This window comes from Tachysurus vachellii, chromosome 8 (genome assembly GCF_030014155.1).
Source record: "Tachysurus vachellii isolate PV-2020 chromosome 8, HZAU_Pvac_v1, whole genome shotgun sequence".
NCBI classification, from domain to species: Eukaryota; Metazoa; Chordata; class Actinopteri; order Siluriformes; family Bagridae; genus Tachysurus; species Tachysurus vachellii.
In genome coordinates this window covers 21,480,231-21,506,605 of record NC_083467.1, presented here as the reverse complement: position 1 = coordinate 21,506,605, position 26,375 = coordinate 21,480,231, and the positions used below count along the sequence as shown (strand labels likewise).

The 26,375-nt window shown below is 39.4% G+C and overlaps 1 protein-coding gene across 3 annotated transcripts in view; it reads left to right on the top strand.

Annotated features, from left to right (window-relative positions):
- The window catches only part of col18a1a (collagen type XVIII alpha 1 chain a), an 85,797-nt gene that overhangs the window by 56,064 nt on the left and 3,358 nt on the right, over positions 1-26,375 (top strand). For 2 of the 3 annotated variants that reach the window (XM_060876896.1, XM_060876895.1), the window contains 36 exons: positions 142-195; positions 2,760-2,841; positions 3,425-3,823; positions 4,294-4,436; positions 4,634-4,660; positions 5,315-5,521; positions 7,058-7,084; positions 7,751-7,804; positions 8,832-8,918; positions 8,993-9,043; positions 9,939-10,088; positions 10,217-10,279; positions 10,514-10,558; positions 11,893-12,024; positions 12,844-12,915; positions 13,019-13,036; positions 13,163-13,261; positions 14,547-14,582; positions 14,676-14,756; positions 14,884-14,910; positions 15,511-15,540; positions 17,447-17,506; positions 17,659-17,736; positions 17,841-17,876; positions 17,969-18,022; positions 18,147-18,218; positions 18,331-18,405; positions 18,586-18,616; positions 18,960-19,013; positions 19,194-19,219; positions 19,321-19,431; positions 23,723-23,879; positions 23,989-24,044; positions 24,317-24,445; positions 24,523-24,555; positions 24,756-25,265. In XM_060876896.1, coding sequence (XP_060732879.1) covers positions 142-195; positions 2,760-2,841; positions 3,425-3,823; positions 4,294-4,436; positions 4,634-4,660; positions 5,315-5,521; positions 7,058-7,084; positions 7,751-7,804; positions 8,832-8,918; positions 8,993-9,043; positions 9,939-10,088; positions 10,217-10,279; positions 10,514-10,558; positions 11,893-12,024; positions 12,844-12,915; positions 13,019-13,036; positions 13,163-13,261; positions 14,547-14,582; positions 14,676-14,756; positions 14,884-14,910; positions 15,511-15,540; positions 17,447-17,506; positions 17,659-17,736; positions 17,841-17,876; positions 17,969-18,022; positions 18,147-18,218; positions 18,331-18,405; positions 18,586-18,616; positions 18,960-19,013; positions 19,194-19,219; positions 19,321-19,431; positions 23,723-23,879; positions 23,989-24,044; positions 24,317-24,445; positions 24,523-24,555; positions 24,756-25,265 — 3,366 coding nt within the window. The remainder of the gene's footprint in view (positions 1-141; positions 196-2,759; positions 2,842-3,424; positions 3,824-4,293; positions 4,437-4,633; positions 4,661-5,314; positions 5,522-7,057; positions 7,085-7,750; positions 7,805-8,831; positions 8,919-8,992; positions 9,044-9,938; positions 10,089-10,216; positions 10,280-10,513; positions 10,559-11,892; positions 12,025-12,843; positions 12,916-13,018; positions 13,037-13,162; positions 13,262-14,546; positions 14,583-14,675; positions 14,757-14,883; positions 14,911-15,510; positions 15,541-17,446; positions 17,507-17,658; positions 17,737-17,840; positions 17,877-17,968; positions 18,023-18,146; positions 18,219-18,330; positions 18,406-18,585; positions 18,617-18,959; positions 19,014-19,193; positions 19,220-19,320; positions 19,432-23,722; positions 23,880-23,988; positions 24,045-24,316; positions 24,446-24,522; positions 24,556-24,755; positions 25,266-26,375) is intronic. The other variant, XM_060876897.1, reaches the window with a different exon arrangement.

The following is a 26,375-nucleotide window of genomic DNA, read 5'->3' as shown; positions in this document are numbered from 1 at the left end:
CTGGCTTTTGTAATAAAATCAAGATAATACTAATAAAATGAAGTTAAGGAGATGAAATAATTCCCCCTCTCTCTCTCTCTCTCTCTCTCTCTCTCTCTCTCTCTCTCTCTCTCTCTCTCTCTCTCTCTCGCTCTCTCTCAGGCCTCTGGTGAATATGGAAGTGGTTTTTTCGGCAGTGGTGATCACCCAGTCTCGGTATTGTCTTCTTTTATTGTATAATTTTCTTTAAAGCAATGTTTACTCAGTCCTTACATTTGCAACCACGAACCAATTCGATCTCACACTTTCACAATCAACCTGAATGTAATCTTGCACACTCAAATCCTGGTCAAATAGCAGTGTGGTAAATTTTCGGTTTATTGTTTAGGTGTGTGTGCCATGTGAGTTTTTGGCCACACTGTGGAGAAACCCTTATCTTCTGGAGGGAATCCCAGTCAAACACTGACATCTGGAGCCAAGTTTAAAACAAAAAACATCCCCACTTCCACATACAGTACACTGGAGCATATTGAGGTTAAAAATTAACCTTCGTTCTGATAGTCAATGCTTCTGCCTGAGCATGTCGGCCCCAATTACACAGGAAGGGAAAACCAGGTGGTTCCAGTGGACTGACTTTCTGTGTGTTTTTTCTTAATACACTGTTTTTTCAATCAGTGTGAAGGAACATTATACTCTGAGAGGGAGGTTTTTTTGGCTCCTGTGCTTCTCCTGAATTAAGCAGGTTTTGGGGTATCGAACTCTTGTTTTGAAGCTTATGCCGCATCACGCCGGGTTTTCTTTCATTGACAAGTATTTATTAGGACTATAAAATCATCCTGAAATGGTCTCAACAGCTGTTAGGAAACACAGAGTCAGCGGCTTCATTCTTTTCCAATCCTCCTACTGCATGTAACGGGTTCAAACAAGCTCTCCTGAAGAAAAGCGAGAAGGTGATGCAAAGCAAAATTTCCATTGTGATGCAGTGGAATTTGTTCCTGATTGATGGTCTGTTCCCTTCGGGGCATTTTCCCTGCTTGTTTCACAGTGGATTAAGATGTATGAAGGCTCGTGGTGTGAAGTACTGCTGGGGTAAAAACTCCTAAATCTCATGAACTCTTGTAGATACTTAAGCATATGTCTACCGAGCTGCTTCATCTAATCATATCTTGTAGGATTTTTTTTTTAATTTTAGCTAATAAAAGGCATCATCTTGTGACTTTTGTGGGAACAGCACCTAGTGGTTTATCGGCGTGCAGGTCATTCCCAGTCACAGGTTGTGCTTTTTTTTTCAGTTTACTAAGCCGACCAGTGAAGGGTCAGTGACTCAACAGCTCCCTCAGGGACGAATGGGTGCATGGAGTGGAAGTTGTTCCTTATTACTGTATCAACTGAGTAAAATTCTGGACTTGTGCAACAATATGAGGAACAAAGAAGAGCGATGTTTCCCCTGAAGCAGGCTTATCTTTTGAAATTCATATCCTCCCTTACCATCATGTGCTCAGCGCAAGTTAGCGTTGTGTCATATGCCATCTCTGCCTTAAAGCAGTAAGGAGGCTCTTCCACACATAGAGCAGTAGTTCTGATGGCTGATGTTATGCAGCTTCTTTTCCTCCACATATCCTCCACATTCTTCTATTTGCTGACAGATAGAAGCTCATCCTGGTCACTCTCTACAGGCTAATATTCACACTGACAGTATCCCCTAAACACCATTTTTGTTCTATTTCTGTGCCCCATTGGGAGCTGACACTCAGCTTGCAGCTGGGACCCTACTGTGAGTGTGTCAGACTTAAAATAAGCTTTTGATAATGTGTGAGACAAAATCTCTTCTTATCTTCAGAAAAACCTGACTTGCATAGTAGTACACTTCAGGAAGCGTGTAATCGTGTAGAATTGTTAGCCGTATTAATGTAAATGTATTTTATTTAAATGATGCCATGGCGAATTTGGGATTCTCGTTTCTGATTGGTCCAGAGCTCATTCACAAGGATGTTAATGGTGTGCACTTGACATGATCTAAGGCTCAAAATAAATAGATAACACTTGATTTATATTTATTGTAAGGAGTCTCTAGTGCCAGTGCTCTTTCATTACAGGAAAGTCTTCAGGACAGAGGATTTATTTATTTATTTATTTATTTATTTATTTTTATTTATAATTACATGCCCAAGCTGCAGTAGGGTTTGTCTGACTAACTTGTGTTAATACATGTTGCGTATTCTATTCAATTCTTCGTTCTTCTTATACCATATCAACTTAATAATAATAACACATCATACTTTCTTTCAGATATTTTGTGTAATGTGTCGGATCCTGTATTCCGTTCACTTCCATTACATTATAAACTGTTTCGCTCTCACCAGGCTCTCTCTTGAGTTTCTGTTTTATTCCTTTCATAAACATTACTGTTTTGATAAATCTCTTCATTTTTGACTCATAAAACATGGAACATGGACAAAAACAAAACACTCCAGAGCCCATGGGATGCCGAGTTACTTTATTCTTATGGGTAGAACTGGTCCTAAACAGCCACAGTGTCGAAACCTCCAAACCATAACATGACATCTGCAATGAATAATGATCAGTTATGCTCCAAAAACAGCATCGGATATATCGCACAGTTGTACGGTATATCCTTGCATGACAAAAACAACGTCTGCTTAAAAAGTACCAGCAATCTTTGACTTTGTGTGATTATAGTATGATATTGTATGTTAGAGTATGTAGTTTATAGTGTGTACTGTTTAGACCTCACCTTCCCTCTGTATATTCCCATGTAGACCACAAGTCAACCTTCCAATCCCCTACAACAACCTCCAGTGAACCCGACAGTGGTAACCGTGAGCAAGGATGTGCAGAAAGGTGAGTGTGTTTATGATTTAAACCTCAGTCTAGATTGCTGTATTTAGAAATAAATGACAGCAGTGATTTTTTATTTTTTTTAATCAGTTGGTTTAGATGTTTTACAGTTTGTGTTAATCCAAAGGGTTAAACTGGATTATACTGGAAAGACTCTTAGTACAGTGATTAAAACATTCTCAGATGTTTCGATTTAATGCTGAGATATTACTCGTTAACACCTAATTTGAAAGGGAATGAAACACAACATCTCTTTTCTATTGTGATGAGCTCAAATTTCTATGTACAGTAGGAGCACATTTTACTGTATCCTGCGCCCTCTAGTGGATATGATATCTTTTACAGCTCTTCGTGCGACAAAGCTTTCCTTAACAGATTTCAAGTTAAATTATTGATGCCGCGTGTGATTAAAAAGTAAACTCCTTTTCCAATCCTTTCTAAGGTGCTAGTTATAAAATTATATGGCTATATGTACTAACAGAGCGGTAATAAAGTAGCAGTGGTGTGAGAAAGATGCCGGCTGATTTCAGAATAGGTGAATTTCAAGCTTCAACAATGGGTTAAGTTAATCATTTTTGAACATCAGGCTATGATGGCTATGGACGAATTTCTGGCTCATACGGTGATTCCCGTCGAACGTCTGGCTCACACGTTAATTCTGGACGATCTTCTGGTTCATATGGCACTTCTTCTGGCACTTATGACCATTCACAACGAATATTTGACTCTCATGACAATTCTGAATCAACATCTGATATATATGATGATTCCCGGCGTACATCTGTCAAAGCTGACGGCAAGCGAACTTCGGTTTGGATCCACGATAGCAAGCGAACCTCAGACCGAACTGCCGATTCAGGGAGAATTTCAAGCTCGGGGAGAGCAACAGGTTTGTCTGAGAGCTCCCGACATACAAACACCGTGAGTTCTGGTGGCCGTGGAGTTTCTGGCTCCGGTGCTGAGGCTGGAACTTCCAGCTCCCAAGGTGGGTCACAGAGCATAAATGTTGAACGGTCTGCTGCTGCTCTGTGCTCTCCAGTAGACTTTTCCAGTGATGCTATGCATGAAGGTGTTGAGATAAAGCTTAAAGCTTCGGATGTGCCATTTGCTCCAGTGCCAGGGCGGGTACCAACAGTACCTTTTGTGTATTGCATGAAATGCAGAATTGCTGCACTATTTCATGTTGCTGTACAGGAGTGCTGATGCTGCAGCTTGCTGAGATGTGGGAATATTTCTCAAAGGAATACTTCAAAATAATGCGCTTCTTGATGCTTTTAATGCTTTAGGTAGCAGCTGTAAAAGGAAAGTATGATTGAAGATATTCCTTAAGAAATATGTCGATGTCAGGGCTGAATGGGGAAGCTGTTTGTTTAAAGGAAATACATTTTTTTGTTGTTAAGGGGACAAGTCGCACTAACGTCCCTCACAACTAACAGTCTCATTCATCGTGTCCAGTGCTATCAGGTGCAGGAGTTCGGGGAGAAAAAGGTGATAAAGGAGACAAAGGACCTAAAGGAGACCGTGGTCTTCAGGGCCCCAAGGGAGATCCAGGGTCCAGGATCGGATCTGGAGGCGGAGACGGTGCTAAAGGAGAGAAAGTATGAAAAATCTTATATTTTAAATATATATTTGTAATCTGTTTAACATTGTATAAATAAACCAGGAGATAAGGAATATTCTGTTCTGCTAATTTTAGCCATGTCATGTTTTGTGTTAAAATACCAACTATAGTAATGATCAACATTTTCCAAATGCTGATGTAAATGTAAATTGTGCTTTAATGTGTATTTTTCAGGGTAGCCAAGGAGAAAAAGGAATCAAGGTATGTTATGACAGTTACCAAAAGCCACTGGAAAACTTCTGCATTAATAAAACAATCGGCTTGATCCTTTTGTGTCGATTTTAGTAAAGCTGATATATTGCCTTGTCTTGTTGTTTTGGATCCTCATTTTTTCCTGTCAAAAATCTGACCAACAATTGTACAATTTTTAATGCTTTAGTCTATAATAATCATCGAGTTTTAGCGCAAGTTGTATTCTCAATTCTGATTGGTCAGAATGCGTGGGCTAACTCTCAATAACAGCAGCTCTGAATGTTGATCTGGTTGTTAGGCAAATCACAGGTTTAGATTAATAAATGATCGTTTCTATAGTAACAGCTTACACAGGTACTTGTATGGCAGATGGTCCACATGTGTGTTCCAGTATGAAGATGTTTATTAAGCCTTTTTAAAAAGATTCTCCAAGGCTGTCCCTTATTCCTAGAAATATTCTCACCAGACAAATGTTGTTTCAGCAGAAAGGCTTAAGGAAGAAGACATATGTGGGTGTTGTCATTGCAGATGCAGCCAGTGCTCTTACAGCCAGCAGTGGGCTCACAATATTACAAACTGCTCCTTTAATTAAAAAAATATTAAACCTTACTGTGACTTCCAACATGCATGAGTTTCTAAAAATCATGTTTATCTCATTTTTAGGGTGTTGCAGGATTTGGCTATCCTGGATCAAAGGGTGACCCAGGACCTCCTGGTCTTCCAGGTCCTCCTGGTCCTCCTGGGTCCAGTGTTGGCATCGTGGACAGGGGAAACGGCTCTGTAGTTCAGAGTATCCCAGGGCCGATGGGACCTCCGGGACCTAAAGGATCTCTGGGACCTAAAGGATCTCCGGGACCTAAAGGAGAACCTGTGAGCAACTCTACAACACACATAGACATTTCTTTTCTAAACATTATTGATACATGGAAGAATAAGAAGGAAGGACTTCAGAAGAACAAAACATATATGCACGGGTATTGTACTGTATATAAATGGGTATACTTGTACTGTACATAAACAGAAGATCAGACTACAATTTTGTTTGTAGGTGTTCTGGGAGAAAAATGCCAGGTATCACTGAGGCTTAATTCAAGGCAACACTATAAAAAAAATTCCTGTTTTGGCCAAAATCTACTGTTTATGCTAGGGTTATGTCAAGTATAATTTGACACTGAGAAGAAAGCCAGTTTTACAAATGCAGTAGTAAAAACAGTTGGTTTGCCAGAAGATGTCTAAAACCTTGTTACAGTAGCTATGTGGGATTTCCTCACACAGTAAATGTCACCCTTTATCTGAGTTGTTGGATAGTTACGTAGCAAAGCAAAATGATCCTAATCCTAATCGATTTAGTTTGTAATGATACCGCCTGTTGAAATGTCTGTGTTGCTTCTCCAATGCAGTTGTATTGGAGACTTTAAATTAAATTTTCTCATTTCAAATTTGACATTAACCAGGTTTTAAAAGAGAAATCTTTATTTCTCGTTGAGATGCACAGTTTAGTTCAGGACAGCTTGTAGGTTTAGGAACTACATATAGTAGATTATGTGTTATCCTAAACCAGCACACATATGTGTACAGAAAATTGTTTTGCAGTATTGTTTAGTGGTAGGGGGTATTATGAGATATATGGAGAGAGAGAGAGAGAGAGAGAGAGAGAGAGAGAGAGAGAGAGAGAGAGAGAGAGGAGAGATCTCTATATATGCTTTGACCCGATCCTGTATGCTTAAATTGTAGTGGTAGTATGAAGTAGTATATAAAGGTTCGGGCCATTATGTTCTTTTGGTTTATGATCCACTTCACATCTGCTTATATAGCACCTTTGTTGTCTATAATCTCTAATTAATAATAATTGGTGCTAATGACCACTTAATCAGGCTCAATGAAGTGAGTAAATTGAAATGAATTGAATGTTATAATTACAGTATGAGGCCAGTGGATGTTCCCACTAACAGTGCTGAGTTTAGCATTTGTCCTGCTTTAATAAATCAGATTTAGCTCATCGGCTACATATAAAGCCTATCTCAGTGTAATCCTAATGTACCAGCCTCCAGCTGCGGTCTGGAGAAATGCTCTACAGCACTATGGGCCATATGGGCTGCAGGTGACCAACACCAGGCTCTCCTACAACCCTGAAGCCCTTTATTTATAATACCATTGTCTTCAACTGTGAGCGCTGTCACCCAGCATCCTGTTTGTACAGTATAATACCTTCATGTATATTATGAGCTTGTTAACAGCTAACAAAATGTTGTTGTGTCTTGCCCCGTGAATGCAATTAATGGTCCAAATGGCTATTGTATTGTGCCCTTGAAATTCATAGCATAATGCATTGGGGTCCCTCAGATGCCTCAGCTCGTGTGTGAACAAATGTACCCTATAAATATCCTTCTTTCTGTTCTCTCATAGGGTGACCCTGGTGAAGATGGAACTGCTGTAAGTTCTCCTGAGTAATGGGACACTTATATAATGTGGAGCAGGGGTCAAGTGCATTTCTGCTTTTGAACGACTTCCATGGAATGTTTTCCTTTTCTCTACACAAGCCGGAGCCGCCTTGAGCGGAGCGGGCGTGATTGGTCCAAATTTTTGCAGTAAAGGGCTACGATTGGTCAGAATTTCCTTCTGAGTCGCTGGATTGAGATTAAAAAGAAACAGTCCTGCACATAACTTTACATGGATATTTAAGCATTATGAAGTTTTTATGTACAACACAATATAAAGATCTCCCCAAAACACACAAACACACACACACACACACACCTTATTGGTGTTTTAGAAATTCAAAATATTGTTGCAAAATTCGTGCGTCCTTCTACATACATTGCATTTTTTATACTTAGAGAAGGTATGTCTGTGTTAATCTGCAAAAACATCAGTAGTTGATGAATTGGCCACGCCCACAAGCATAACTAGTCACTGAAATTGCTGTGTATGGCACATAGTAACAACAATGTCCCACAGAGCACAGGGAAAGTTAAATTATTATTAATAATTATTATCAACTGGTGAAACAGAATGGTCAGTTGTATTTTATGTTTTCATTATACACTGCACAAATATATACGAAAATACATTCCTTTAGTTTATCTCATACATTTTCAGGGACCACGTGGTTTCCCAGGAACCCCTGGAGATCCTGGAGCTAAAGGAGAAAAAGTGAGTTTAATGATTACACTATCAGATAACTATACTAAAGCCTAAACACAAGACCTGTTACACCACAGAGGTGTCCAGCGATACCTTGGCATGTATTAATAGATCGATTGTGGAAAAACACAGGTTTATTTTATATTAATGTTCTTGTTTATAGTGTGGTTAAAGTGACAATGCTGACAGGGTGCGTTATTATTAACACTGCATTATTATGTTGGCTTTGTAGAAGCCAACATTCTGTTTTCCTATTTAAGCTTAGACAAAAATTTATCAAGAGTACAGTAACTCCTCCTAGGGCTTTCGAGCCACATGCACCAAATTTGGATATGTCGTAGATCCTGGTCTGAAGTTTGTTGATATTACTTTTCTAAGCGATCCGAGTACCGGTACTTCCGGTACCGGGTCTCAAAGTGGCCTTTTTTCCCATAGACTCCCATTATAAACTTTGGAGGTTTATAACTTGGCAAGCTTTTGAACTATCTACACCAAACACGGCCAGATCCTTTAGGGTGAGACTCTGAACAAAGTTTTAAATTGGTGTATCGACTGGCCTTTTCGGTTGTGCCGCAGCCCCACCCCCAATATATGCAAAATCAAAAAACCTTTTACAACATGGACATGTGACATATCAAAACACTCACAACAATGAGGGGAACTTCCTCACGGGTATTCTGATGACGTCACGTGATGTCATGTGAAAATAAAAAATTGCACAACATGGGCATGTGGCATATCAAAACACTCAGCCCAAGGAGGGGAATTGCGTCACAGGTTTTCGGATGACGTCACATGCTCGTCTCCACTTGCCTCCAAATGTTTTGGCATCCTAGCGCTCCACTAGATTTCACAAGTTTTATGTCCACTTGCCTCCAAAAGTAACATTGACCCTTATGTCCACTCGCCTCCAAAAAGCACCGGCCTTTGCGAATACCTGAATCATCAAAGCCAACATCAAAGCCAACATCAAAGTTTGTCGTGACGAACTTTACAAATCTAGTTACTATATGTTATTTTCTAATGTCATTTTTAGGGTGACAAGGTGGAAGGTCCTCCCGGACCCAGGGGACCACCAGGACCTCCGGGACCTCCAGGACTCTCATATCGCTCAGACAGGCCTGTGAGTATTCGGTAAACTTGGGATTACTTGTTAAAAAATGTATTAGCAATTAATATTATTGATTTTATTTGCAGACATTTGTGGACATGGAGGGCTCTGGCTTTAGTGATCTAGAGGGTTTGCGGGTAAGTGTTAGAAACGCAGGGTGTCTCATTTTGCTGATATGGATTTGATTTCAGTTTCATCAAATTTTATTATTTTTATTAGTTAATGAAAGCTGTTTAAAGCTGTACTGCAGTTTAAGCCAATAATAACTGAACAAAGTTTTTCTAAATAAGGTATGAAGAGTGATATGTTTTAGCATATTTTACTTCGAGTATATAATTATTCTAATATTTCAACACATTTTTTACATTTTTCCCTTATGAGCCGCAGTTTGTGTCTGTTACTATGCAAGTGACAGTTACTACATACCATATACATATCTGTACATACTATCAGCATAAGTAATTACCATGATTTAAAAAAAATATCTAAAATAAGATAAGATAAGATAAGATATACTGTACCTTTATTCGTCCCACAATGGGGAAATTTCACTGTTACAGCAGCCAAGAGTAATAAAATGCAAATATATAAAAAGAATAGAGACATAATATAAGTGATGTGACATACGGCTAAGTTTGGTGACCCATACTCAGAATTTGTTCTCTGTGTTTAACCCATCCAAAGTTCACACACACAAGCAGTGAACACACACACCGTGAACACACAGTGGGCAGCCATTTATGCTGCGGCGCCCAGGGAGCAGTTGGGGGGGTTCGGTGCCTTGCTCAAGGGCACCTCAGTCGTGGCACCTCAAGGGCACCTCAGCCGGCCCGAGACTCGAATCCACAACCTTAGGGTTGAGAGTCAGACTCCCTAACCATTAGGCCACGACTTCCCCCATACAATATACAGTATATACAAAACAAAATGTATAAAAAAAAAGATGTATATTGCACATAGGCAATATTGCACGTTTTTCAAAATTTCTGTTATTGCACATCTACATACCAAATGAAAACCTTTCTCTTTCAGGGATTGCCTGGTTTGCCTGGTCCTCCTGGCCCACCTGGCCCACCTGGAGCCCCTGGATCTGAAGGTAGTTCTGCTGCTTCACATGCTTCTGTTTCTGGCGTTGCCAGACCTACTGGTCCACCTGGAAAGGATGGTGCTCCAGGACAAACGGTATGTACTCTATCATATACAAATATACCTGAACCTGGCTAAGTGTTTGAGAAACACCTGCCTTTGACCGTATAGTTTCAGAAATGCTGCATTTGTTTCTTGAAATTTTTATAAATTGTGACTTCCAGGGACTTCCGGGTTCTGACGGAAAGCCTGGCCTGCCTGGCCTGCCTGGCCCTAAAGGAGAAAAGGTAGGAGAGCATTAGCACCTTAATCCCCAGCATCCTTCTAGTTATTTGACAAGTTGTGGGCTTGCATCATTAGCTTCCACGGATAAGAAGAATTTGCATGTTGAAATTAAACACAATGATGATAATCCCCTGAGGGATTTATAAATGCATGACAGACCTAATTCTGTTCCTGTAAGGCTGCTGAAATGTCACTTGTGCATGTGATATTAAACACACTCACGTCATGCTCTGCAGGGTGATACCGGCGAGCTCGGCTTACCTGGAGCTGTCGGGGAAAAGGTTAGGACATCAGCACATGCACAACAACACGCACTCACACTTCTGCACATGCTGATGCAAACTCCTGAAATACTCTGGGAAACCCATGCATTTTGAAAGCAGCGGTGAATTCCAGAGAACTAAGTGATGTATTACAGTGTGCTGTGTGTATTAGAGCACATATAGTGTGAGCTTTTCACCACTTGTGATGATAGAAAATCTTAGTTTGGCAATCAGGCTAGCATTTTTATACGCTTAACACTTAAGTGTATTCATTCAGTACATATTCATTAGATGTTGTTCGGGATTTTCCAGCGCATCTGTTTTCTTTAGCTTCTATGCATCTACTTCCCTCAGTTTGACAGGTAGAGCAAGCCTCAATGGCTCTCTGCTGTTGCTTCATATCGTATCGAATCTTGCATTTTTTATGTTTTTTCTGTTTAGATGTTATTTGCGAACAAACTCAAATGGTACGGTACTAATTTTCTCATCTTTACTGTAGTTTTGTTGAGTCCCAACTAGAACTAGACTTAACATGTGTGATTTTATTGGCCTGACTGAATGCTGCTGATTGTAAGATGATCATTACGAATATTTGTTTTGATGTTCAATGTTCATGTATCTCCTAGTTTATATTTTTATCTCCTTATGTCATATAAGAAGAGCATGTGTCCATTCAGGCAGGAAACAGCTGAATAGCTGAATCAAACATTAATAAAAAACGTCCACATTATTATGAAAGACATCGCTGAATGAACTACAGAGTTAACAACCTAATCCGATCTAATACGCAATTACACACAGAGTCCAGCTCATTACACTTGACCAACAACTTTCTGTGTTTTATATGCCAGATGGTTTCTGCATCAAAAATCACAATTTCTCCCGTCCTTTTCACTTATATTCAGCGATTAGGTGCTAACGGACTCTGTGTGTAATTACGTATTATATCAGATTAGGTTGTTAACTCTGTAGTTCATTTAATCTTGTCTTTCATAATAAAATGGAAGTTTTTGGACCTCTTCGCTTTGCTCTCTTTTACATTTTCATCAAACATGAAACTAGAAAAGACCACCCAAAACACACAAATACATAGGCTCTTAGAGTCCAACTGACACCATCTGTCTGTTTAATATCATTACAGACTAAATACAATAAAACAAAATAAAACTGAACTCAACACAACACAACAGAAAGAAATAGTGCTATACTATGAAATAAGATATAAGTTAAAACTGTGCACAGAACACAAGTCTCAAGTCTTGTTGTTATGAGACATCTCATACACAGTAATGGCTGTTTAAAGATATTTCTTTATTATACCCAATATATGTTTATTTCCTGCTTTTTCACAGGGTTCACAGGGGCTTCCTGGCCATGCAGGAGGACCCGGGCAGCCTGGTCTCGCTGGCCTTCCAGGACCAATAGGACCTGTGGGACCACCTGGGCCTCCTGGGCCTCCTGGGCCTGGCTACCATGTTGGATTTGTGAGTAATAATAATAATAATAATAATAATAATAATAATAATAATAATTAAACATTTTTACATCATGCATATTAGTTCTTCATTTTTTTTTTTACTTTTGGGATGTTATTATATTATAATGTCTTTTCAACCATATATGTAGCTGTTGCAGTACATAGTACTGGAGAAACGTTGTCTCATTTCACTGTGTACTGCAACAGCTATATATGGTTGAAATGACAATAAAAGCTTCTTGACTTGACTTGACTTATTAATATTTCCAAAATCTCATGGTATTTTACACAAAAGAATTTTATTGTAAATAAAATAAGCCTGGTGGGTTTCCTCCGGGTACTCCAGTTTCCTCCCCCCGGTCCAAAGACATGCATGGTAGGTTGATTGGCATCTCTGGAAAATTGTCCGTAGTGTGTGAGTGAATGAGAGAGTGTGTGTGCCCTGCGATGGGTTGGCACTCCGTCCAGGGTGTATCCTGCCTTGATGCCCGATGAAGCCTGAGATAGGCACAGGCTCCCCGTGACCCGAGGTAGTTCGGATAAGCGGTAGAAAATGAACGAATGAATGAATAATAAAGTCAATTTGAAAAAAATACACCCATAAAGTTAAATAAATATAGATACAGGTTTTTTAAAAGGTATTTAATCTGATTTTTAAGATGAAAACATGAATATCTTCTCAGAAATAAGCACTATTTCTAATGAACAGATGCTTTATTCTTTAGAAGTGTTTATGCTGTGTGGTATCTTATCCATGCTGCCTTTGTGCCTGACGTTTTTGGTGGAGCGGGACTGTGATGAGAATTGTATTTCTCTCTTTGTTTAGGAGGATCTGGAGGGTTCAGGTGTAAACGTTTATGGTGGCGTCCCTGGTGTCAGAGGACCTGAAGGCATACGGGTTAGTGACCTCTTCATCTACTTGTAATATCTCATTATTCTTTACCTTATTTGCAGTGCTTTTTAAATTAATAGCTTTTGTGTTACTCTAATTTTTCTTTCAGGGTCCACCTGGTCTTCCGGTAAGGTCTTTTGTTCATACTTTTATTCAGGAGTTAATGTGATTGTTGTTTAATTATTCGTGTAGATGACATTTTGAGCTTTTATATATATATATATATATATATGTGTCTGTGTTTGATCTTTAGGGTCAGCCTGGTGTACCTGGACAGAAAGGAGATAAAGGTAGCGACGGACATCCAGGAACAGTTGGCCATCCTGGAATTGATGGCTTTCCTGGCCCACAGGTAGGGGTGTGATTCAAAAATATGATAAACATCACACCTTCATCATTGTAAAAATGTTACGTTATCAGTATAGGAAAAAAAAGTGAACAGTGATTTAGTCTCACTTTGAACAGTGATTTAGGCTCACGGTATCTTAAGTCTGTAACCTAGTGAACCAGAGTTAATGTATTCAATGATAGAGATTTAAAAGCACTTTGTACGTCGCTCTGGATAAGGGCGTCTAAAAAAATGCTATAAATTTAAATGTAAATGATGATATACAGGTAAAGAATTCTTCCCATGTAAACCCATAGCATGGAGCACTTCTTTGCAAATAAATGATAAATGAACGAAGAACATTGGACTGGTTGTTATAGGTTCAATGTTCATGATCAGTGACAGGATGGTATGAGGATTTTACCTTCAAAAAAATGTCCTTTATAGACAGCCTGCCCTAACGATATTATTATTGTTTATACAAGAACAGCATACTTTTGATCTATTTATTATTGTGGAACATGTGCATTGAGAAGGAATTGTAACTTACAATTACAGCATATATTTTCATCTCATTTTATACAAGTGAGCAATTGAGGGTTAAGGGCCTTGCTCAGGTGCCCAGCAGTGGCAACTTGGTGGACATGGGATTCAAACCTATACCCTTCCGATCGGTAGTCTAATGCCTTAATCACTAGGCTTCCACATCCCTTTAATGCTGTTAATGTTTTTAATGTTACTGAGAAACCATAATGGTAATAAACTTCACAGAAAACATCACTTTATTTCAAGAATTATTCAAAACACACATTTATGTAGAGTGTACGCCTGTCATGTAAACCCTGCGTAAGATGTTCCTATATATAAAAAATAAGGAAACTAATATACCTCCATTATTTGCCTGGCAGACGGAACTATTGTCAGAGTTGATGTTATAAAATATACTATGCTTTTTATTCTGTGTTATAAATAGTATTTAATAATCACTTTATTGAAAGTTGTAGCTATAAGGAATCTATCAGTATGTCAGAACTTCTTAGTCTCTGTGTAAAAATGCACTAATGATGCATGGCACTGCCTTTATGCACAGATACTGTAATATATATATATATATATAATTTAGACTCTAATACTTTCACCTGAATTCCTTCTTGTGTTGTTTTCGGCTAAACCCTTCATTATAATAAACCTGATCACTCTGGTGAAGATACGTTCCTTAGCGCTACACATCATTAGGACAAGCATTGTGATTCGTGTAATTAGCAATCAAAGCTGGAAAACTGACTGCAGATTTGTTTTTTTTCCACAGGGACCTAAGGGTGACCGAGGATTTAAAGGAGACAGAGTGAGTATTTCCTCGCATGTTCACAAAGTTAACAAAAATGTCAGTTCCTGATGGTGACACTGGTGTAATTGGTTTGACGTGTTTATGTAATAGGGTGATCCAGGTCGCGATGGTATTGGCCTTCCAGGACCACCTGGACCACCAGGACAGATCATCTATCAGTCTCCAGACGGTGTAAGAAAATTATAAATACACAGTACAAATAGGTTTCCTGTCACAGTAGGCCACCTGTATGAGAAAGTCTTTTAGAGCAGATAATAATAATAATTCATTCGTTTTTTTTCTTTCTCCTTTCCCTCAGCTTGATACTGCGGTTGATGGACGTCTGGTAAGAGCCTTTCTGCTCATCTGAATCCCGTCTTGTCCTGCTACAATAAGTATATTCAGTGACGTACAAAATAAAAATATACAGTGATTGCCATAACAAATATTGTGCAAGGAAACAGTCAGAGCAGGGATCTTTTTCATCGTGATGCTCCTAGCATGTTCCAGCAGTTAATTGCATCATAGTTGGAAATTCATCTCTGTTGAGTGTTGCACAAGTTACAACCAGTCGTTTTAAAATACTATTATTCCTATACTGAGCACCTACCAATTTAACAAACTGTTTGGATTTGGAACCTTGTTATTATTGCTGATCCTTCGATAGAAAATAAGCTCTCAAACAGATGTTTTCTCATGTGTTTGTTTGAGAGAGAGGATTGTAAAGATAAGCCAGATGATAAAAGAACACAGAGAGTACGAGCAGCATGATATGATGGAATAACTTGTGAAACTTTGTGTGTTAACCCTTCTTTGGATTTTTTGGCATTTGTTCTTGAGGCATAACACTTAAATAAACTTTCGGCACGACGCAGGCAACAATTTTGATGTAATTGATATAAAAGCTTTATGTGTATGTTAATAAGATGAATTACTCCCTTTGCAGTCTGGCATCCCTGGTCAAGCAGGATTCCCAGTAAGTACAGTTTGTTCATCATTTAGAGGTTACTGTTAATATTAGAAGTCACAGGTTGTTTTTTTGTTTGATTTTTTTTTTTCCAACAAAAATCCAATTTGCACGGGGGCACGGTGGCTTAGTGGTTAGCACGTTCGCCTCACACCTCCAGGGTTGGGGTTCGATTCCCGCCTCCGCCTTGTGTGTGTGGAGTTTGCATGTTCTCCCCGTGCCTCGGGGGTTTCCTCCGGGTACTCCGGTTTCCTCCCCCGGTCCAAAGACATGCATGGTAGGTTGATTGGCATCTCTGGAAAATGGTCCGTAGTGTGTGATTGCGTGAGTGAATGAGTGTGTGTGTGTGTGCCCTGCGATGGGTTGGCACTCCGTCCAGGGTGTATCCTGCCTTGATGCCCGATGACGCCTGAGATAGGCACAGGCTCCCCGTGACCCGAGGTAGTTCGGATAAGCGGTAGAAAATGAGTGAGAGAGAAACCAATGTACACACCTTTTTGATGGATTCAAGGAGCCAAGATGTGTTTGCTGGGCAAGTTTAGCATTTTCTACTGTGTATTATAGCTAGGAGTGTATTATAGCTAGTTTGATTACCCAGGAAGAAACTGACCCATTCACTGTGGGTTTAACTCTCAATGCTGGTCCTAAACCCGGCTAAAATGGAAGAGTTTATGTCAAGAAGGGCATCCGGCATAAAATCTGTTCCAAATCAAATCATCCGTGAAGCGGGAGCAGCAACTAAAGCGTTGACACTAATCCATTGTTCACACTACAAGCAACAAGTTGCTTATACTGTAATTGTTTTTTTACAGTCTAACAGCTGCTACTAATGTCAGCCGTATACTCTCCAACACGATTTAAATCTAATGAGAAATGTATTTCTTGTTCAGACTAGCAAAGAGATCCAACTTTATTCACAATGTATACTACCCATAAGAGTCAACATCGATCTCTGCTATTTCCCTCCAAGCCTTATTTTCATTTCATTGTTGCTATACAGATAAAAACACATTTTTATTTTTTCTTTCTATTTTATATATCAAACAATAAACTATATATATATTCATTCATTCATCTTCTACCGCTTATCTGAACTACCTCGGGTCACGTGAGCCTGTGCCTATCTCAGGCGTCATTGGGCATCAAGGCAGGATACACCCTGGACGGAGTACCAACCCATCGCAGGGCACACACACACACACACACACACACACACACACTCTCATTCACTCACGCAATCACACACTACGGACAATTTTCCAGAGATGCCAATCAACCTACCATGCATTTCTCGAGTACCCGGAGGAAACCCCCGAGGCACGGGGAGAACATGCAAACTCCACACACACAAGGCGGAGGCGGAAATCGAACCCCCAACCCTGGAGGTGTGAGGAGAACGTGCTAATCACTAAGCCACCGTGCCCCCCCCTCTATATATATGTATATATGCTTCAATGTCATAGCTAAATAGTGCTTTTTGAATTTGCTTCTTCCTTGAAAAACCGTAGAAAAAAAAAATAAAAAATGGATTTCAAATACAGTTGGGTGACAAAATATAGGACGAAAACAGTGTTAAGTGTCTTAGTAAGGTTCCTTAGTAAGGTCCCCTGCAGACTACCTCCGATTCAAATAAAGCCTTGTAACAGTTTAAACCTTGTCCCAGTGTTTTGTTCGTTGTGTATGATTTGTAGTCTCCAGTATATTCAGTTCAGTTGAATGGACTTTTATATTTATAGCATTTGTACAATACATATTCCAGGAAGCAAGCCAAGAAACATTTTTAGAAATGCTCTTCCTTGCTTGAATAGTTGATGAGTAAAGAACCGTATATCAACATACTGTATATGGACACTTATGTAGATCTTTTAAAAACCGTATTGAATTCTACCTAATGTTTGTCTTTATTTTGAAAAAGGGCCCAATAGGACCGAAGGGTGAGAAAGGAAACTCCGGTGCTCCAGGACATAGCATTAAGGTCAGTCGCACAGATCGAGTTTGATTTGTCTTGTGTTTTATTTTTATTTTTCTGATCTTAACCAGTTTAATCTTTTTTTGTAGTGTATATAGGATAATTTTCATTAGGTTGCCATATTGTTACCTCTACTTGAACACGTTCTGTTTTTTTAGGGTGAGAAAGGAGAACCTGGTGTGGTTATTGGACCTGATGGAAGCCCTCTGTTTCTTGGTTCATCAGTTGGTCATAAGGTGAAAGCTTTAGTTTTCATAAAGCTACATATATATCTAACTATGTACAGCATAATATTAAATTAACAGATTCTTTTTTTCATTGTTGTTGCTTTTTATTTTAGGGGGATAGAGGACCTGCTGGACCTGTTGGACCCCCTGTGAGTATCTTTATATAGTTATCTGTTTTGAAGAAATTACAATGATATTGATATCGTAAGTAACATTTCCCTCTGGCTGTGTACTCGCACAGGGACCATATGGACCTCCCGGCATGAAGGGTGAAATCGGAATGCCAGGCAGACCTGTAAGTCTTCCATTTATGAATCTGAACATTAAAACATGCTATAACTAGCTTCCTGAAATCTTCCAGACAGTACATCAGCTTGTATAAGTTTGAAGTGTAAAGTGGCATTGATATATCACTACAGGGACGGCCAGGTATAATTGGAAGTAAAGGAGAAAAAGGAGAGTCTGGCTCTGGTTCAGGATACAGCTATCCAGTAAGGACAAAATTCATAACATGTGCATATTTTTATTTATTTATTTTTTGTCTATGAAATCATTTCTGAACTGCATTTCTTATTGATATATATATATTTTTTATCTTTTAAGGGTCCTCCAGGTCCTCCAGGTCCACCAGGTCCACCGGGACCATCAACATACCCTACAGATCTAAACAGATTTGGTGTATGTGTTTGAGTTTATGTTTGAGTTTTTCAGTAGCAAACAAGCTCGTGATTATTCATGTTTAAATGTAAATGATTAAAATGCTGCATTTTTGCACAAATTGATGATTGTTTATATCTGGATTTCCAAAGCACAAGCAGTGCAGTAAGGCTTTTATCTCCTATGTGTGCTTTATTTTAGAGATATGAGGACTCTGGTAGAGTGTATCCAGGTGAGCTGTTTTGCATATTTGCACTAATTTTCTATTGTTTACACACAGTCCAGTAGACAGGCATTGTGTTATATTACAAGGAAGTCAGTTCTAGTAATGACTGATCTGTCATTTGGTCTCCTACTTATTTCCTTTGTTGTTAACAGTTGCCATTTTTAAAGCAGGTATTTCCATTCAGTTGTTTGGCACATAATACAGGAATAATACCCACGGTGTGGGACAGATATATTGCTCACAAAGGCTGTAGCCATTAATCCTTAAAATCATAAGCCTTGTCTGGTTCTCAGGTTTTCCTTTGACTGATGTATTGGCATTATTTATGTAAATGTTTTTTTTTTTCTAGGTGCGAAAGGAGAGAAGGGAGATCGTGGGGTTCCTGGTATTCCCGGGGCACCAGGTATCACTCCCTTTCTAGCAATGTTTTGTTTGATTCTTCTATGATATATATTTAGTGGCATGAAAATAATATTTCTAAATCAATTTTGAAAAAAAAAAACCATCACTTTGAGCTTTATAATTCAAATGATAACAGTGATGTTATTTACATGTTATTTTCTTTTTATATACTGTTCTGTAGGCAACTTTGATGTTTTCACACTGAAGGTCAGTTACTTTTTGTTGGAGAATAAATGCTGAATAGATCCACATCACAACGGAGAAGGTGTGTGTTTATAGCCGTGTCTTTGCGCTGTATGTGTTTACAGAATGAGCTGAAGGGTGAGCGTGGAGACCCCGGGCTGAAAGGAGAGAAGGGCGAGCCGGGCGGACACTACGGTTCTCACTATGGAGGTGTGCAGGGACCACCAGGACCTCCTGTAAGACCTAGTGGGGAGGGTTTGGGAAACATATCCGCTGAGTTGCTGTTTGTTGTGCCTCCTTTAATACACCCGAGCCTGTATTTCACAAAATTGTGGATGCTTTAACTGTGTAAATCTGAGCAGACGTCTCGGGATCAAACATTAAGCTGTACAAGAGTTAAATTATAAATTAAACTTTGCGTATTGGGGGATTATGTCTGCCCCACATTCCTCACACCATCATACTGAGCTTTACATCTGACACCAAAGAGGACGGCCTGTAGTAAAATTTGCCTGGCTACGGCACTGTATGCATACACAGATCTCGTCTGTTTTCAGCTACAGGATGTGTAGGATTTGCCTTTTACACCATTCTCGTTTGAATCAGTTCATCTTTTAAAGATGCTAGCGCTAGCATATTCTTTAAAAAATGATATCTTTTCTAAACTATCTGCTAAAAGAACAAGATTACTTCAAGCTTGAAATTTTCATTTTCATTTAAAAAATGGTCATATTTGGTTAATTATAATCTTATAATAGAAATGACTAGATAAATTAGACTATATTCAAGATTTTTTCACTTCTTTTTTTTTTTAGCATTGAAGCTAGTTTCTACATTCACGCTAGATTCAAAGGCACTCAGGTCACTTGTTTTGCCCATTTCAACACTCAATTGAACACTAACGGATGCTATAAACTGTGCACTCCCTGATTTATACCACAAATTGCTGTCTGTGACAAATGGCTTGTGCTGTTTGTGCAAAGGCATGTTGTGTTAAATCTACACACACGCTGCTGCAGAAAGGTACTAAGCTTCTTGTTTTTTGAAAGATCAAATTTTGCTCTAGATGTTTCTTTTATAACATCTATATTAGTAAATCAATACAATATATTGTATACAGTATTTGTTATATAAAAACATTTGATTATTTTCAAATTCATTATTTTCAAAATCATTATTTTCTAAAGCATCTGTGTTTTCCGCCATTTCTTTTCATGCATATAATTTATAGAAAATGCATTATGCATTGTGATAATGAGATGCCTGAATGTCCTACTTTCACTCACATGGTAGATGGCCAATCCCAGATTTTTCCCTGTAGCCAATTAGGAAACATACACTGATTAGCCAGAATGTAAAATCCGCTGACAGATGACTTGTATAACAATGATTATTTCATTACAATGGCACCTGTCAAGGGGTGGGATATATTAGGCAGCAAGTGAACAGTTACTTCTTGAATCTGTTAGAAGCAAGAATCTGTTTTACATCATGTGGATGTCTGGGAGCGTGTGCATCCCTTACCTGGAGAAGACTTGGAAGAGGGATGCACTATGTGAAGAAAGCAAGCAGGCAAAGGCAGTGTGATGTTTTGGGCAATGTTCTGGTGGGAAACCTTGGGTCCTGCATTCATATACATATTACTTTGACACCTACGGGGAAGTTGTGGCCTAATAGTTAGAGAGTTTGACTCCTAACCCTAAGGTTGTGGGTTCGAGTCTCGGGCCGGCAATACCACGACTGAGGTGCCCTTGAGCAAGGCACCAAACCCCCTCGACTGCTCCCTGGGTGCTGCAGCATAAATGGCTGCCTACTGCTCCGGGTGTGTGTTCATGGTGTGTGTGTGTTCACTGCTGTGTGTGTGCACTTTGGATGGGTTAATTGCAGAGAACGAATTCTGAGTATGGGTCACCGTACTTAGCCGTATGTCACGTCACGATGCTGCCTATCTAAACATTGTTAAAGTCCAAGTCCACCCCATCATGGTAACTGTATTCAGTGTTGACCCAACCTCCAAATTCCCAAGATCTCAATCCGAACGAGCATCTCTGGGATGTGCTGGACAAACTACAGTGGGGGAAATAATTATTTGATCCCCTGCTGATTTTAAGTTTACCCTCTTACTAGAATTTTATGCTAGGTTTATTTTAGCACAGAGAGACACAATATTAACAACAAATCTAAAAAAAAAAAACATTAAAAATCCATTAAGGGTTCTTAATGAATTTATTTTTGATTGAGTAAAATAAGTATTTGATCCCTGACAAGAATTCTGACTTCCACAGACCTGTTATGCACACAAATTAGTCTGGTCCCTTTAGGAAAGTACTCCTAATCTCAACTTGTTATGTGTATAAAAGACACCTGTCACAGACCTGTCATCTCTTCTGTTCAAACCTCCCCACTACCATTGGCAAGACCAAAGAGCTGTCAAAAGATGTCAGGAACGAGGCTGTAGACCTGTATAAGGCTGGAATGGGCTTCAAGACCATCAGCAAGAAGCTTGGTGAGAAAGATTCACGCAATAATTTGAAAATGGAAATAAAAGAAAGAAATGAAAAGATAACAGTCAATCACCCTCGCTCTGGAGCTCCACGCAAGATCTCACCTTGTGGGGTAAGGATGATTCTAAGAAAGGTGAGGGATCAGCCCAGAATTACACGAAAGAAGCTTGTTAATAATCTCAAGAGAGCTGGGAACACAGTCACCAAGAAAACTATTGGTAACACACTTTGCTGTAATGGACTGACATCCTGCAGTGCCCACACGATCCCCTTGCTTAAGAAGGCACATTTACAGACCTGTCCGCAGTTTGCCAAATGAACACCTGAATGATTCAGAGAAAGCTTGGAAAATGTGATGTGGTCAGATGAGACCAAATTTGAGTTCTTTGGCATTACCTCGATTCGCCATGTTTGTAGGCAGATAAATGCTGAATATGACCCCAAGAACTTAATTCGCACTGTCAAAAATGGAGATGTAAACATTCTGCTTTGAAGCTTTCTCTGCTAAGGGTACAGGGAGACTTCACCTCATTCAGGGACCTATGAACGGGGCCATGTACCATAGAATCTTGGATGAGAACCTCCTGGCCTGAGCCAGAACACTGAAGATGCAGCCAGAACATGTAGCCAAGGCAACTAAGAAGTGGCTCAAGAAGAAGCACATTAAGATCCTGGAATGGCCTTGCCAGTCTCTGGACCTTATTCCCATAGAAAATCTGTGGATGGAGCTAAAACTTTTTGAGTTGCCAAGCAAAAGCCTCAAAACATTCAGGATTTATAGAGTGATCTATGTACCCTCCTGAGATGTTGACTAACTACAAGAAATGTCTGACCACTGTGCTTGCCAACAAGGGTTTGTCGACCAAGTATTAAGTCATGTTTTGCTTGAGGATCAAATACTCGTTTCACTCAGTCAAATAAAAAATAAACCTTTATTTAATGTTGATATTCTGTCTCTCTCTATTAAAATAAACCTACCGTAAAAATTATGGACCGTACATTTCTTTGTAAGGAATAAACTTACAAAATCAGCAGGGGATCAAATCATTTCCCCCACTGTAGTCTGATCCATGGAGGAATTATCTCACAACTTACAGGACTTAAAGGATCTGATGAACATCTTGGTGCCTGATACCTTCAGAGCTCTTGTGTAGTGCAATCCATGCCTCAACTGGTCAGAGCTATTCTGCCTGCACACGAGGGATCTATTTGATTTACTATTATGGTTGATCATGTACAGTGTTGTCTATTTTGCTTATTTTACACAGTATTATTTATTTTACTCATTTTATACGTGCTTCAATGGAATCTCTTCAAACATTACTTTGATATTCTGTAACAGAGAGTGTATAAGGTTATAAGACTGTTCTATCATCTAATAATGTGTGGTTATTAGGCTTATTTATCACACAGATCTTTGCACATATGACAAGGACACAGATCAATTTTCTCATGTCAAAAATGGACGTTCAAGACATTATGTGGGACATTTGTGACATTTTGCTAATTGCCCGCTTTTCTATAAAGCTTATTATTACAGAGCAACCTTCATTAAAAGTGATTAGTAATTAAAGGCATATCAGCCATATTAATACCTTCCAAAATGTTTATTATTCAGACAAAGGAGTTTTTAATCTGGTACAGCTTATTTAAAAAGTAAATGTAATCTTTGTTATTGAACGTCCTTTATATTCTGAGCATTTTGCTGGTTGATGTTACACCAGCTTTTACACTACAGTTTAGGTCTCACACAGAGTGCATTTAGTAGGCTCCAAGCACAGCTTTAGTAAATTAAACATTAATTCCTGATGCACAGCGGGCGTTTTCTTGTGCCTGCAGCAAGTTGCGTTTTATGGTACGAACCTAACCCTCTAATTAACACATGTGACTCAACTCAGTAGCAAACTATCAAGACCTAATGTTATACTACGAGAAAAAGAAGACACTGATTTGTTGAAAAACTTGATCCAACTTTATGTAGTCTAAACCTAATAATGAGCATTTCTTGAAATGTTCATTGCAGGGTCCTAAAGGAGATTCTATCGTAGGGCCACCTGGTCCACAGGGTCCACCAGGACCTATTGGTTATGAAGGTCGTCCAGGAAACCCAGGACAACCAGGACAACCAGGACCTCCTGGGCCACCTGGTTTACCCTCATTACCTGGTGCTCACAGACCTAGTAAGTCTAGTTGAAAAAGAAGTACTCTAAAATGAATTCTGAGTTTAAGCTTGAATCTTTTGTATTTTTATGGGAAGATTGATGTATTTTTTGCTATTTTTCTATTCAGCAATCAGCATTCCTGGCCCTCCTGGTCCTCCTGGTCCACCTGGCCAAAGCGCCGGAGTAAGTACAATACTAGGAGTGCATACTAAGTCTCAGATCCTCTCAGATATAAGATTTTTTTTTTAAGATTTACTGTGTTAAGGTCAGATAAAAAGTTAGCAGAAATATGATTTAACATGGCAAAAGTAAAAATCCAGCTCTTACCTGTAGGTAATACCTACAACTGAGCTTCTTTCAGTATATCTAAAAATAATAATAACAATAATAATAATAATAATAATAATAATAATAATAATAATAATAATAATTCTTTGCTTTATTTTATTTTATAGGTGACAGTACTGAGAACAGTTGCCTTGATGCTTTCAACAGCACAGAGACAACCAGAGGGTTCTCTGTTTTACCTAACGGACACAAGCGAGCTCTATGTCAGAGTGCGTGATGGTGTCAGAAAAGTCATGGTATGGACCACAAAATATTCGTACTTTCGTACATATTTCTTTCATGCTTCTGACCATGAAATTCTGCTTTCTTTCAGCTTGCGGATCATAACCCCTTCTACAGAGATTCAGTAAGTAGATTCATACTGTATCTGAAGAACTGTAGACTTTGGCTATTACTCAAGTACTCACCTGCCTAAAGAAGGTGTCAAGTACTCAACTATGTAAAAAAGCAGCAAAGCTTATATGGTGTACAGCTTACACGGTAAAGCATGAAAGAAACTGTTCAGCATTCAGTCACACATATTACTGTTGTACACTCTATTTGCAGAACAATGAGGTGGCAGCAGTACAGCCTCCCCCAGTAGTGCACTACCCTCCGAACCACTCGGCAAATAACGGTGCAGAAGACTACTCCCCTGTCGATGCTGCAGTCCGGCAGCCGGAGAGTCCCAAGAGTGAACATCCTCAACCAGACATTGATCCAAACTACAGCACACACTACTCCTCTCACCCAGACAGCAGGTACCCACCTCAGCCGGACAGCAGGTACCCACCTCAGCCAGACAGCAGGTACCCACCTCAGCCAGACAGCAGGTACACACCTCAGCCAGACAGCAGGTACCCACCTCAGCCAGACAGCAGGTACCCACCTCAGCCGGACAGCAGGTACCCACCTCAGCCGGACAGCAGGTACCCACCTCAGCCGGACAGCAGGTATCCACCCCGCACTGATCACCACATCCCTGTACCTCCAGAGAGGTACCCCATCACGCCAATCCACAGACCCAGCACACCTGTCCATAAGCCTGAGGGTCATGTACACACATCAGGACCAGGGGTAAGCTTACAATCACATACAGTAGCTTGAATTTGATTTATTTCTTTATATTACTAACTAACATGGGCCTTTTGTGGCAAACAATTATATAGATAAATCTATATACAGTGTATTATTATAATTATATAAATATATGACTTTTTTATAAATAATTATAAAAAAAACTATGATGCAAGGTGCTTTATTCCCCTTAAACCACATAAATGTGCAAACAATTACTTTTTAACACTTACATTCAGTGTTGTATTCAGTTAGAAATCATTTTAGTTGTAATAGTTGTAAACACTTGTCAGGCTACCCAGAAACCCAAAATACTTTCTTATGGACTTTCTTACAGACAGTGGTGGGTCAAGTGGTTAAGGCTTTGGGTTGATGATCAGAAGATTGGTCCATCACTGCCCCATTGTTTGGCCCTTGAGCAAGGCCCTTAACTCTTTCTGCTCCTGGGGTCAAGCATCAAGGCTGACATTGCACTCTGAACCCAACCTCCTGTTAATTATCAGTTACCGTACAAACAATAACATTAGAATAAGCACATCTTGAACATCTTGAACTGCAGCCTGTACTACTGTTAGTGTTGTAGTAATAGAACATGTATCACCTTATAAATGTTTTTATACTATATGGCTAGAGGTTTGTGGACACCTGACCATTACACACTGTATGTGTGATGTATGTGATCTCTGAATCTATATGTCTCTAATATTCTGGGAAGGATTTCCACTAGATGTTAGAGTGTGGTTTTAGAGATTGTCAATACAGCCACAAGTGTGTTAGTGCAATCAGGCAGTAAAGTCATGCGAGGAGGCATTTACAATTATGTCATTTGCAGACACCCTTTTTCATAACAACTTAAATTGTTTCAGTAATACAGCTGAGCAATTGAGGGTTAGGGGCAGCTTGGTGGCCCTGGGATTCGAAGTCACAACCTCCCAATCAGTAGTCCAACACCTTAACCACTGAGCTACCACTGTCCTTGGGGAGAGGAGTCAATGGGGTCGAGGTTGGGACTGAGGTTGGGATTGACGTTGGGGTTATATGTAGATCACTTAAGTTCTTACACACCAGCCTTGGATAACAATATCTTCATGGTTGATTTATACACAGGGG